Source organism: Exophiala spinifera, assembly GCF_000836115.1.
Source record: "Exophiala spinifera strain CBS 89968 unplaced genomic scaffold supercont1.3, whole genome shotgun sequence".
In the NCBI taxonomy this organism is placed as follows: domain Eukaryota; kingdom Fungi; phylum Ascomycota; class Eurotiomycetes; order Chaetothyriales; family Herpotrichiellaceae; genus Exophiala; species Exophiala spinifera.
The window spans coordinates 1,733,916-1,746,984 of NW_015622515.1; the positions used below are offsets into that span (position 1 = coordinate 1,733,916).

General features: G+C 53.8%; 4 protein-coding genes across 4 annotated transcripts; 3 read left to right on the forward strand and 1 right to left on the reverse strand.

Moving 5' to 3' along the window:
- Nucleotides 1–1,252: 1,252 nt before the first annotated feature.
- On the forward strand, nucleotides 1,253–2,794 carry PV08_04374 (uncharacterized protein; the record flags this gene model as incomplete). Its single annotated transcript, XM_016378722.1, has 1 exon — nucleotides 1,253–2,794. One exon carries the CDS (start codon nucleotides 1,253–1,255, stop codon nucleotides 2,792–2,794), a length of 1,542 nt encoding a protein of 513 aa, XP_016237399.1.
- A 974-nt stretch (nucleotides 2,795–3,768) lies between these two features.
- On the forward strand, nucleotides 3,769–4,452 carry PV08_04375 (uncharacterized protein; the record flags this gene model as incomplete). Its single annotated transcript, XM_016378723.1, has 1 exon — nucleotides 3,769–4,452. One exon carries the CDS (start codon nucleotides 3,769–3,771, stop codon nucleotides 4,450–4,452), a length of 684 nt encoding a protein of 227 aa, XP_016237400.1.
- Nucleotides 4,453–5,721: 1,269 nt separating this feature from the next.
- Nucleotides 5,722–7,404, forward strand: PV08_04376 (uncharacterized protein; the record flags this gene model as incomplete). Its single annotated transcript, XM_016378724.1, has 3 exons — nucleotides 5,722–5,841; nucleotides 6,395–6,669; nucleotides 6,882–7,404. 3 exons carry the CDS (start codon nucleotides 5,722–5,724, stop codon nucleotides 7,402–7,404), a joined length of 918 nt encoding a protein of 305 aa, XP_016237401.1.
- Nucleotides 7,405–8,265: 861 nt separating this feature from the next.
- PV08_04377 (uncharacterized protein) lies at nucleotides 8,266–10,783 on the reverse strand (the record flags this gene model as incomplete). Its single annotated transcript, XM_016378725.1, has 5 exons — nucleotides 8,266–8,358; nucleotides 8,424–9,953; nucleotides 10,002–10,591; nucleotides 10,649–10,711; nucleotides 10,765–10,783. The coding sequence occupies 5 exons, from the start codon at nucleotides 10,781–10,783 to the stop codon at nucleotides 8,266–8,268; spliced, it is 2,295 nt and encodes a 764-aa protein (XP_016237402.1).
- Between the last annotated feature and the right edge of the window lie 2,286 nt (nucleotides 10,784–13,069).

Sequence of the window (13,069 nt, forward strand, 5' to 3'; positions counted from 1 at the left end):
CTCTGTGGTCGGTCTCACACGGACCACTTGGATCGGATGGGAGAGTTTGGACCAGGCCTGGAGAGGTATCTGTTCGGTTCCGTCCGTCTACTGAGTGTAAAAGAGGACTCGGTAGGGGACAAGCATGGTGGTAACAGGACGAGATGGCCACTATCGTGTGTGAGATCAAAGTGTACGTGTCATACACTGAAGACGCACGGTCCGTCGGCGCCCTCGCGAGGCTCGTGGCGCCAACCCCGAGCCTGGTTTTTCGGAATGGAGCCGTCATCGGTCGAGCTCTGAGGCGAAGTTTGTGTTCCCATGCCCGGAAGCAGTAGTGGGCTACAGCCAGAGGCGACCAGGGTGCGGACAGCGAGAAATCAGCGATGAAAGTCCTTTGCCGGTAACGCTAAGCGGTGGGCGCGGTGGTGGTGTTCACTGTTATTAGAAGGCCTGGAAAAGGCGCCTTTCCGGAGGCTTGGGGGCCTTTGTGAACCCTGCAGGCGGTGCGTCCTGGACTCCTGGCCAGTGACCAGTCCACTCAGCACGGCTTCTGCGATCCGCCTGCAAACGTCCAGATCGCCATTTTCCTTGACATCGCTCCTTCATCGGAAATCCATGGGCCACTATGGGCCTGCAGCCACCACTCGCTAAACCGCCGCAGATGTCTTCAGATCCATAATCCATTCCATCGTGGTCCCAGTATTTCGGAGCCAGCGCCGAGTCAGTCTCTCTCTGTTCTCTTGCGACATGCGGCACCTGTTCCTGAGCAGATGTGCAGATCATCACCCATGGATCCTGCTACCTATCCGTGGGCATAACCACATCTGATTGCTCTGGTCAAGAGTCTACACGTCGTCGATAGTGCAGCTACAACGACCTTATTGCCTCGACTTTGCAATAAACCTTTTCGGTCTTTTGTCTGTCTGTGCGCACTCCTTCACAAGTATCCAGACCGGTCTTTGCGTGCTCTTTGCCTCCTAGCATGTTCCCGCGCTCTGGATAAAGCCCAGCAAACTCATTCTCGTGCCCAACAGATATCGACTGTCCCGACCATCCTTCTCACGGAGCTCCTCAGACCCCGACACCGTCCCTCTTCCATCCATAGCAACAACTTCGATATATGATTCGAGGGCAGGATCGATGCCGTCCTTCGTCGCATGGAGACGATATACTTCCGAGCCTAGATGGTACCTCTAGAGATACGAGGGGACAAGGGTTGTCGAAAACACGAAAACGACAGAAACACGTTCCCACCCCATCGTCCGCGCAGATGAGCGGTGATGGAGATCCGTCCGAGATGAAGGCTCACGGTGCGTATGACGCTTACGAGGATGCCCGGGCCGTAGTGAGGTTGTTCCAATGCTCGCAATGTTCCTACCCACTGAGAGATCCTCTGACATTACCTTGCGGCAATTCTCTCTGCAAGCCATGCCTCCCACCATTGTACAAACGAGAAAACATCACATATCCACAGATAGATGGCCGGTCGGAAGGATTCCTGTGTCCGTTCAAAGGCTGTGGACTGGAACACTCGGTGGGAGACTGCGGAACCGATGTGACCCTGAACAAGATCATGCATGTCATCAGGACCTATGTTACCCAAAACCAGACAGATTCACCCGGGGTGTCGCTGTTGCTGGAAGAGAAATTGGACTGGCCCAGCGTGAGGGAGAGTTCCATCGACGTCATGCCCAGGTCACGTGTCCTACCAGGTGGCCGAATCCTCGCAACATACGTTCTGGCAGACATGGGCGAGCTCCATTACCAGTCGGACGTCGTCTATACGCCAGCCGGTCCGAGTGCTGAAGATAAACTGATCCGAGAACGGGATATTACGACGTTGTCAGCGCTACAAGAGGTGGTTCAAGCCGAGCTGGAGTGTCAGGTGTGTTATCAAGTTATGCTCGACCCCCTGACGACGACCTGTGGCCACACCTTTTGTCGAAAATGTTTCGCCCGTGCCATGGATCACGCCAACTACTGTCCAATGTGTCGTCGCCGTCTACCACTCTTACCCAGTGTAGTGAGTGAACCGAGCAACAAGAGAATCAGCTTCTTACTTCAGCATCTGTTGAGCGACCTATCGGAGGCGAGAAAGGCTGTTGCAGAGCAAGAGGACGCTGTTGACGAGGATGGCCACTTGCCATTGTTCCCTTGCACGTTGGCTTATCCACAAATGCCAACCTTCTTACACATCTTCGAACCACGGTATCGACTGATGATCAGAAGGGTAATGGAAAGTGGTTCGCGAAAGTTTGGCATGCTAATGTATCGACCGTACACACCTCCCTCGGGAGAGGCACAATACATGCCATATGGCACTATCCTGTATATTGAGCGTTTGGAGATGCTACCGGATGGTCGGAGTCTGATAGAGACTAGAGGACTCTACAAATTTCGCGTTGTCGAGGCCTCGCTGCTTGATGGCTATCTCATTGGAAAGGTCCAACGGATCGACGACATCCCTGTGCATGAAGAAGAGGTCATCGAGGCTCGAGAGACGAGTACCGCCGCGCCCCCAGACGCCGACGAGCAAACTCAAATCCAGCACCTGTCAACACAACAACTACTGGATATGAGTCTGGAATTCGTGGAGCAAGCTCGTTCCCAGTCTGCACAATGGCTCCACCAACGAGTATTGGCAGCTTACGGCCAACCACCTTCCGATCCGGCGATCTTCCCTTATTGGTTAGCCAGTGTGCTACCTATTGCACAGACGGAAAGATACACTCTGTTGCCGGCGACGAGTGTGAGGGAGCGACTGAAGATTACAGCATCATGGGTGCAGCGTCTGGAACGCGCCAGGCAGTAAGTCAAACTTGTCTCCCTCCGGCCCCCTTCAGCCCTTCCCCCCTCTATTTTGCCGACTTGCAAGGCCATGTCGCCTGACGTCGTGTACCCAAAGAGAGTTCAGAGCAGAACAACGGACGGCAACCGCAGGTCCTGCTGAAAACGAACACAATGGCACCGAATAAGCGAAGTCTCACAAAGGCTCCGGAGTCAAGTCAGGAAGACAATTCGTGGACAGAGTCAACGGCATGAACAACATTTGCTATGCAAGATCAGTATCAAGAACAGCAACTAACCTTATTTTCACCCAACAGGCAGCACCCTCTCTCGTGCGTTGTGTCGTAGCATGCTGTAGTCATGGGCACTATGGTGGATTTTAATGTGGTTACGCCTGGTCATGTCATTGTCGATTTTCCTAAGAGTATTCCGGTTATTAGACCTCATATCATTGGCAAGGGGCGATGAGCAAGCGATCTCCGTTGCCTATCATTTGTCGGGCGTTTGTTGCTTTGGGAAATTTTTGGGAGAATGTAGCCTTCGGGCGCGTGACATCCCACTTGATGTTATTGCTTGCATACGGGAGTATATGCTACTAGTTGCGTACCTGACGCATTATGTATAGGCATCATAAGAGGTCGAAACGATAGGAGCGACAGATGATTCATTTCTCAGCCTCTTCGTCCTGAACAGACATGTTGGTTTCGAAACTCGGTTGCCTTATGATACTTTTATTCGTATACTCCGTAACAGCTGTAAATTCGTGTTCACCATCGGCGACGAGGCTGGACGAGGCTGGACGAGGCTGAGCGACGCAGCAATGACGTCAAGATGCAACGCAAAGTGCTTGATGTTCTTTTCCCTGTCAACACCTGCACACCCAATAAGCCAGGCGAAGGCATTGGGATCCTCTGGTGCACCAAGTCGAGTCTCCCAAGGATCTCAAGAATTACGTTGTAAACTGGGTTGCCACCAGTAGCTTTTCCACCCTCGGTCGCCATGAACCCACCCAAACGCCCAGCAGCACAGCTCCTCGCATCCCTGGTCGAAACTCTCTCCCGGTCGACGACAGCTGCTCCTACACAACGTGGCATCTTCCAATGTCATTCTGTCAGGCTTTCTAGACGTGGGAACCACGCCTCCTCCTGCCGCATCGCGACGCCGCCTATGAAATGCCGAACCTTCACTACCTCGTCTCCTCTCCGCCAACAACATAACAACCGCGTTTTCAACCCCTTCCGTACACCGTCGCAGTTTCACGACTCCTTACGTCTCTGCTCGGCCAACAACACGCTTCTGCTCGCCCTCTTCACCACGTCGACCTGCACGCCGTGTCGGGTGATAACGCCATTGCTCACGAGTCTCGTCGAGACGCGGCCGAGGGACGACCAGGCCGATCGGTTCTCGGCGTTGGCATTTGCAGAAGTCGAACTCGACAGCCCAGACATGACCGAGGGGAGCATGATGGGCTTGGGCGTCGAGTGGGGCGTGACGAGTATGCCCACTCTCATGGGGTTTGGAGGGCGACGGGCGGAGAGAGTCACGGATCGACTGACCGACACGAGAATGTTGAGTGACACTAAGAGAATGGCCGCGTGGGTGGACGAGCAGATGCAGAAGGGGGATCCGTCTGGAACGGGCGCTGGAGGTGGAGGATTGTTGGGAAGGGTCTTTGGAGGATGAAAAGTGCCTCGTGTCTTACAGGAAACATGCCCAGCATGAGGTACGGCCCACGGTCCTACTTCCTTTCGAAGAACAGCTGCTGGTTCAATAAACCCACATACCTACGAGACGAGCTAGAGTGACGCCCGGAATAAATATGACAGGCTGGACGACTGCCGGGTCGATACAGTCGAGCAGAGTTACTGCACCATCGACTCCTCTACCGCTTTTGGAATCGCATCTACTCGCTGCGTTGAAGGCGGGGTACTTGGTCATCCCTGGCATACGTGAGGGTTAGAAGGGACGAAGCGACCACGGGTTTCTCTGTCCGGGAACAAGCGGTGTTGGGTGTTGGGTGTTGGGTGTTGGCTACGTCGCGGACGTTCGAGTGTTTCACTGAATTAGACGTCTTACTATGGAGTGCCTGGGTGGGATGGACCGTACGCGGCCACGATACATATAACCGTGTTGACTCAGGGGCGAAATGCAGAAGGCGAGCTTGCCCTGGGTAGCTATGGGCCACGGATTATTCCGCTCTGCCTCATCTCATCAGAGAGGACGACGGTGTGAGGATGCTGGTGGAGAAGGGGAATCGTATCGCTGGGATGGCCCTGCATGTTCAATGGTTCGTGAGGGAGCGAGGAGTACAACTAAACAAATACGCGGCCTTCGCAGGGAGTGAGTAGGCTGGCTATCAAGACTGCATCCGGAGCCTCGATTTGGAGAAAGTTGTAAGAGCCTTCATACGACTTTCGTATATTTCTCACTCGGCACTTTTGGTTCGATCTTACGTGAGGCGTCAATTCCCCCAGATTGAGGTGAAAGTCAAAGTCAAAGTCATCCACACATCAAGCCTGATTTTTGGCATAGATCCTGGGTGTCTGGGTATTGCAGGGCGGGCAGTACGGCGAGTCCTCAGGTGAATCCCAAGGTGTGTCGGTGAAATCTCTGACTTGGGCTCTACACGGGGGTGGATGGTACAAAGTGTTACGTGGTCTATGTATACACTATCATATGGATCATCAGCAAACTCCACTTGGACTTATTACTGTAGTGTATGTAGGTACTGTTCCCGTGGGTATTTTATTTATTGAATCTTTCTCCGACGCCTTTGTCCGTGCACGTTTTGTCTCCCCCCCCCGAATCGGCGACGATGTCTCCTCACAGAATTTGTTGTACTTGTTAAGAGGCTCAACCCTCGGGTACACACACACACTCAGAACCACTCTGTATGTTTTTGAAAAGCTGCACCTCCAAGGGTCAAAAATACCACTGTATTTCTCAGCGAGGATGGCGACACCGCCGGATCAGCAGATCTCTCCCACGAAGGAGCAGTGGGACCAGCTATGTCAAGACGTGAAGAAGAACTTGACGGAAGAGATGGGTTCGGAGACTTGGTACTTGATCATCGTAAGTCGAAAGTCGTGCACACACACACACACACACACACACACACACACACACAGTCCTGCTCATGTCTCAATTGCTGGGCCCCCCCAGCAGCCGCCATGGTATCTGTATCGTCTGGAGGACGTGGGAAGTGTACCGGGCCATACAACTTGTCTACACTTCTCAGGGAAGGCATGAGAGCATCCCCGAACAAACCACCTTTCAAGACTCTGCGTGGGCACAGGACTAGTTAGGACGGAGGATGTGTCGTGGTATTATATCGACTACCTACCCACCTACTCAACTACCCCCTTACCTACCGGACATCCCTTACCTTTGCAGCCTCAACTCGACCCCCGTACCAATGTCCATTTATATCCCCAACCGGCCAACCACCCCTTCTCCTTTGTTGTTGTGTTTCCCTCTCGGAAGCTCCCTGTCTATCCGTGTCAGCACAGCACAGCACAGCACGTCTCCATCCATGCATCCTGTCCCTGAGTCAATGAGTCAGTCAGTCAGTCAGTCGTCGGTCGTCATGTACTAACCTCGTGCTCCCCTTCCACACATACAACAGGCCACAGCCCTGACCGTCTCTCCTCGGCCACACCTCCTCGCGGACTTCTGGACACACATCACCACGCACGACCCGTCCTTCGGCACCGCAGACTCTCGATCTCGTCTCTCGACACGACTGGGGGACACGCTGATCAAGCAACTCACGCTGTCCGGTGCGCCGCAGGTGCTCAGCGCACTCATACCGCTTGCAAAAGCGCAAACGCAAACACCCTCCTCTTCCTCCTCGGACGGACAGAGACCGACAGAAGAAGGAGAATTGGACATCGAGGCATGGTAGGTGTACCCAAGTACCAAGTTGAGACCGGAACGTCAGGCCTCCCGGTCTGTGACTCTCCTAGTCCAAAGCGTTCCTTCCGTCCCGGCATACGGACCTATATACTTTATCATCAGAACGGTTTGTTCTCGGTGTTTGTTTACCCACTCACACACTTTCTTGTTTATTTTGTTCCCTACTTGCTTACAATACTTGTGTGTGACAACAATAGGTCGTCCCTGTCGCTCCCGGACCTACACGCCCGTGGCATCGAGACGATAACGTCCATCTACGGAACGCTGTGGCGGCGGATCTTCGCCACGTTCGGGCCCTACCGCAAGGACATGGGCCTGCACGAACTCGGCGTCGTCTACGGCCTGTACCTGTCCGACTTCACGCACCTGTCGCCCCTCGAGACCGAGACGGTCGCGTACACGAACATCACGTGCCAGGGCCTCGCGGGGCCGAGTCTGTGGCACGTCCGCGGCATGGGGAGGGTGCTCGGGGCGAGAGGCACCGACGAGGCGGACGCGAGGGTCGCGCGGGCCAAGGACGTCATTCGCGGCGTCAAGGTCGCCGTTGCCACCGCGGTGGAATTCGTCGGCGACGACTTCGTCAGGAGAAGCAGGCTCGACGGAGGCGCGGACGGGACCCAGGGGTGGCCCAACGTAGGTGACGTCTCCAGAGATCTGGGTGGGTGGGGAGAAGACGATGACATTTCGAAGACGACGAACGCCGAAGAACGAACCACATAGTAAACTGGAAATAGAAGACAGAAAATAGAAATAGACATGTCGATGATGATGATGATGAGTATGTCCTTGAACTCCTCGCACCAAACCAAGCCACCATTTTCCTTCCACCACGTCTGGCGTTTTCATGTCCAATGTCCATGTCCATATCCACGTCCATCAAGAAATTGACTACACGGGCAACGCAGAGAGAGGGAGCGAGGGGTGGCTAGCTTTCTCTTACCCGTTTCACTTTATAAGACACATGCATATTCATAGCCAACCAGCACGGCAAGAGTCGGTCAGTCTTCTTTCTACCTTTGTGTGTATGGGAAAAGTCACAGTGGGTGGTTTCAATACGTAAGTCAAGTCAAGTCAACTCAAGCCAATTCTTCATCCCTGTCATCTCTGTCATCTACCTATCATTTGGTATCACGCTGGAGATTTTATCCACGTGCAAGAGACCCGGGGGGGGGGGGGGAAAGGGGAAGACGGCCCTTTTGCAATATCGACCACGACCGACTGACCGACCGACCGACCGACAGAAACCCTGTGGTTGGTTGCCAGCCACTAAAAGTAAGCATGCGTTTTTGACAAGAACGGGGCTGGTGGTGAGGAGGCAATTGTCATTGCCAAAAGTCCCCATCCGTCAAACCACCGACGCCTGAAAGGCCGTGAATGCCTGGTCCTTCGTAGAGTATCCCGACTTGATCATCTTCAGAAAGATACACATCGACTATACCGACCAAAGTACGGTCCAGACGAACTGGCGGAGCTGCTCGTTGTTGACATTGGCTACCTAACCTGGGTAGGAAGCACCCGGTACCGGGGTAGGTTTTTGAAACCATCAATGCCAATGTTAGGTACCTAAGTGACTGCTTTTTCTCACGGCGCAAGTCCTCGCTTCTCAGATTCTGAAAAGAAAATGAGCATACGCCACAGCTTGCGCACCAACACTTCGGCTTCTTCGTCCAGAGCCTGGAATCACATTGTCAGCATGTCATCATCATCATCATCTCGAAGTCGTAATGGACCACACTTACCCCTTCAAGTTCACCAACCAGATCCTGCGGCTTGCCTCTTGACTGTAAAGCGTTCACCACGTAGTCGACAAGCATCTGCTCCTGAACACCGAGGTACTCGACGATTTTCTTCTCAACGAACGGCTTCAACCGTTCATCAATCACACTCTCGTCCACAAAGTCCCACTTGACTTCCCAATTCCAAAGACCATCTTTGTCGTTGGGAATATCCGCTGCAAGTTGTCGGGCCGCTTGCGCACGCTCCTCCTCGGTCATTGTCGACGTAGCAGACGCATCGTACTGAATAGGGATGAGGGTCCGTCTGCCGCCGGCTTTGGAATCTTCCTCTTCGTCCTCCAGCAGACCTTCCACCTCTGCCACAGTCCGTTTGGTGGCTTGTTGCGCCGTTTGCGCTGCGGCTTTTTGCGCCGCCGCACCCAAAGACAGCTTGAAGCGGGCAGGCTCTCGACGACTCGTTTGTGGTCGTTCGTCATCCTCTTCTTGCTCTTGCCGATTCATTTCCTCTTCTTGTCTGTTAAGGAAGTCGTCTGCCATAGCACCCGCACGCTCACGTTGCTGATTCTGTCTCGCCCGCTCCCGGTGCTCGGCTGCGCGGTCTGCCTCGTCGTGGGCCATCTCGCGCTGCCGGAAGCTCGCTCTGTTCCGGATCCAGAGGCTCTTGTCCGCATAGTACTCTTCCGTCTTGCGCGAGGCCTCGACATCGTCGTTCCACTCCCGTAGGCGCTTAGCCATAGCCTCTTTCGCGGCATCAAGGCGTGTCGAGTCGTCCTTGTCTCGTGTCTTCTCTCGCTCCACGGCGGCGGTCCGCGATCGCTCCCGATTTAGCCACCGTCGTTCTTGGTCAAGATACTGCTTCTCGAGCTCCGCATCCTTCTTTGCCTGTCGCCTCCGTTCGAGTTCCTCGTCACTAGCGTCGGTGTCCTCGTCTTCGAATGCGGAAGCACCATTGATTGCGGTGCCATTCACAAATGTAACTCCTTTCTGATAGTCCTTGGGTATCTGAGCGCCATAGGCTTTCGGACCCGCCGGTGCACCCTTCGGCCCAACCGGGATACCGTTAGAACCGCCCGGCCCGGATGGAGCACTTGGAGGAGGTGAAGCAAGACGATTGTATCGATCTCCGTTCATAATGCGATTCCGCTCCTGCTGTTCAATCTCCTCTTCTCGTTTGAGCCGTTCAAGATCACGGCGATTACTTCGATCTCGGAAAGCGGCAATCTCTCTTGCGACAGTCTCTCGCATCTCGGCAGGTATATCAGACAGTTCATCGTCGACATTGATGGGAATGGTGACAACATCCCCATTGGCTGCCTCGGCCTGGCCATCAACCATACTGACATCGCCTTCTTTGTCGATGCTCGACATTTCGTCCTTCTGAATGGGTGCTGTAGGGTTGCTAAGGTCCTTTAACACGGCGGCCAATGCATCTCGAGCATGATCAAGCCGCATCTGAGCCTGCTCCGGGTCTTTTCCTCCCACGGACTCTTCCCATTGCTCGATGTAGCTTAGTGAGTTGTCATCGGCAACAATCTATCCAACATTAGCACTTTCAACATAGCCCAAAGCCCGGAAACTTACAATCAGCTTCGACATCTCGACGCTTATTTCTTCATCACCGTTTGCCTCTTGAGGACTCTGTCGCTTAACAGGGACTTCAACATCTCTCAGGATTTCTATGGCCGTCCCTAGACTTTCGGGATCCTCGTACTCTGCAAAACCGAATTTGCAGGGTTTGTTGTCGGCGTCTGTGGCTCGGATCCATCGTCGTAAACTTCCGGCTGATCTTAGTATGCGCTCAATGCCCTCATCACCACCTGTCCCTTCGGTGATGCCACCAACGAAGATCGTCTTTATAATTTCTTCCTTTGTTTGTGGTTGAACCTGCGTGATTCGGTCTCGATCCCCGCCTCTAAATTCCGAGCCCATACCGGAGCCCAGCCCTGCTCTTCTTCCGCCTCTATTATCCCTCTCATCTCGACCGCTTTCAGGTTTCGTCGGACCTGATGTGCCTAGTCGAATCACTGGTGCGGAGAAATTGATGTTGGGCATGTTTGGAGGTGGTTGGAAATTAGACGGAAACGAGCCAGGTCTGCCTGGTTGGTGAGCTTCTTGCGGCTGCATTCCGGGAGGCGCTCCTGTACCTGGAGCAGTCATACCAGGTGGTGGTGCTGGGATGAGGTGAGTTCTTGCCTTGCCAATAGAAGAATCCTTGCGTGTCAACTTACCCATTCCCGGTGGCGCGCCAGACACACTGCCATAGTCGCCTGGAATTCCATATTGTCCTGGCGCTATAGTATCAGTCAGTGCCACGTGCTATCTCAGCTGAGGATGAAAAGTCTACCTTGGTAAGGATTGTACATGGTGTGCGGATTTGGAGAGGAGTTTTTGAACCCGAGTACTTTTATAAGGTAAATCTTTCAAATGATTTGGTCTCGAGGGAGCGACATGGGCAGGCGACCGTGATGCGAGGTAATGCTAGGCAATCAATAATTGCGAAGCTGGAAGATGTGTTGTTCTAGTTCTCGAGACCAACGGGCTTTTCGGTTCAGTACGAATACAAGGCGCAGGGAAGAGTGCGGAATTCGGCAATACTTTGATCCGCGCCAAGGCATATACATCGCTACCGGCCAGACTTTCATTCAGTCAGTCTCTACGGAGTACGAGTATCCTTGTACACTTACTAATATGGACAGCCATCGATTGCAGGTATCGCAGTCGCCATGGCTGTCGCCCGAGTCAACCAAGAGAAACTTTCATTCCCCATTACTTCTCTATCGACGTGGCATGGCCGTGATAGTGAGTGGGTCGATAGTGTCTCGACCACGAGCTTCTCTTACCTGCTTAGGGTGGCTGTTCATCGACGATAGTTCGGAGTGTGCTGACCGGCATGGATGCATGACAGCATGATTTGTCACTTTGTCAGGCTCGCTATTCGTTGTAACAATGATCTATGTCTTGGATCCACAAGATACACTGCTGGGGTCGATGTCCTGGGGGGTTGATCGTCGTGAAGGACAGGATTGTAGGCATTGAATCTCATAATTTCGTATGGGTGTACAATTTGGCACCTGGATCCTTGTACTGGTTATACCATTGGCAGGGGATGACTTCGCGGACGATTCATCATCGGTACATCCTCATCCGTAGAGGTTCCAAGGCCGAGGACTCTTCTTCCCCCAACATGTGCCGTTGTCTTCAGCTTTTCGGTGAGGCGGCTAATGAGAGTCGGTCTGTGATGTGAGAGTGGTGAGTTCTGCTTTGGTGCTCTACCGCCCTGTCATTGGGTAGACAAATGCAGAGCCTGAAGAGAGCGATGCAACAGCGCCAGCCACGCGTCATGTAGATGTGCAGATCGGAAGTTCCAGCCTGCTCAGGGGCTACACCAGTGGTACAAGGCCTGGTAGTATTGGATATCTGAGCCAGGGCCCAGGATCACCCATGCTTGTGACAGATTGAAGATGCTCGCGAGGCCGCCACAGCCTCGCAGGCCCGAGACAGGGAGTTGGCCATTTGCGACCACTTCGGAACAGCAGAGGTTAGCCGGAACTTGAAGGAGAGGCATCCTCCATAGTCTTGTTAGAGGAGTGGTGCTTCCTGAGGCAGCACCTAAATCAGGTGTCTGGCCAGATTCACTAGGCTGGCTGTTGGCGGAACATGAGCTGGTGACGGTCTGGTAGATCAATATTGTGATGCACACGCACTTGCACAACCACGCCAGGCGATGGTGCGAGGAACGGCCCTGTAATGGTGTCCGCGCGTTTGCATGGTTTCTAGGCGTCAGAGGCGTAGGAGTCCGGGGTTTCTGTGCGAGCTTGTGGCGGGAAACGGTGAATCCCGGCGCCGCGAGCCAAACGACTCCTAGTGCTGCGTGTCCACCCGCCGGTGGCAACCGATTAGTGTCATCTGTCGGGGAGCCGGTGGTCGACTAGTTCTGCTTGCATGAAGGATGAGATGGTGTTGATCAATCATGGCGGATATCTTAGATGTGACACATTGTGCAACCTTATCTTGCTGGTTTTGGTAGTGACCACTTGGGCCATGCCCATGAGTCCGCCTGTCGTACCTACAGTAGGATACTTCATCGCGTCGCGCGGCCAGTTCTCCATCGAAGCCGGTAGAGACCTCTCGCACTGTCAGTAAGAGTAAGGTATTCTGGCCAGGGTCTCGCTGTGCTCGTACAATAGGTAGCGGTGGTTGTCCCCACCGACCTCGTTCCTAATCGGGCAATGGGAAACCCTAGGCATGGGGGTGAGGCCGGACGGTTAGGTGTGTAGGGGCGTTTCAAAAGCCACTGCCAGAGGTACGAAAGGAGAGATCAGCGTCGGGGAAGCGGGAGAATCATCGTAGTGTTTCTTACCTTGAGGCCAAACCAAGACAGCGAGTCCTCGGAGCCAGTAGCTCTGGAAGAGTCAGAGACATCCCTGCTAATGCTCGTCAATGGCCACCGCCGAAGCTTGACAGGGCCGACTAGCGATCCGTGCCAGCTTTCGCAACCCCGCTTCAACAACCCATCGATTATCTACGACTCTACAGACTCTCCTTCTCACCTCCGTCTACACCGTATGATTCCAAGCGAAAACGACGCTCAGTCTTTGCGAAGAAGCACCAAGCACCAGGGGCCCAACTGCGTCTGTCCCGATCCGGCA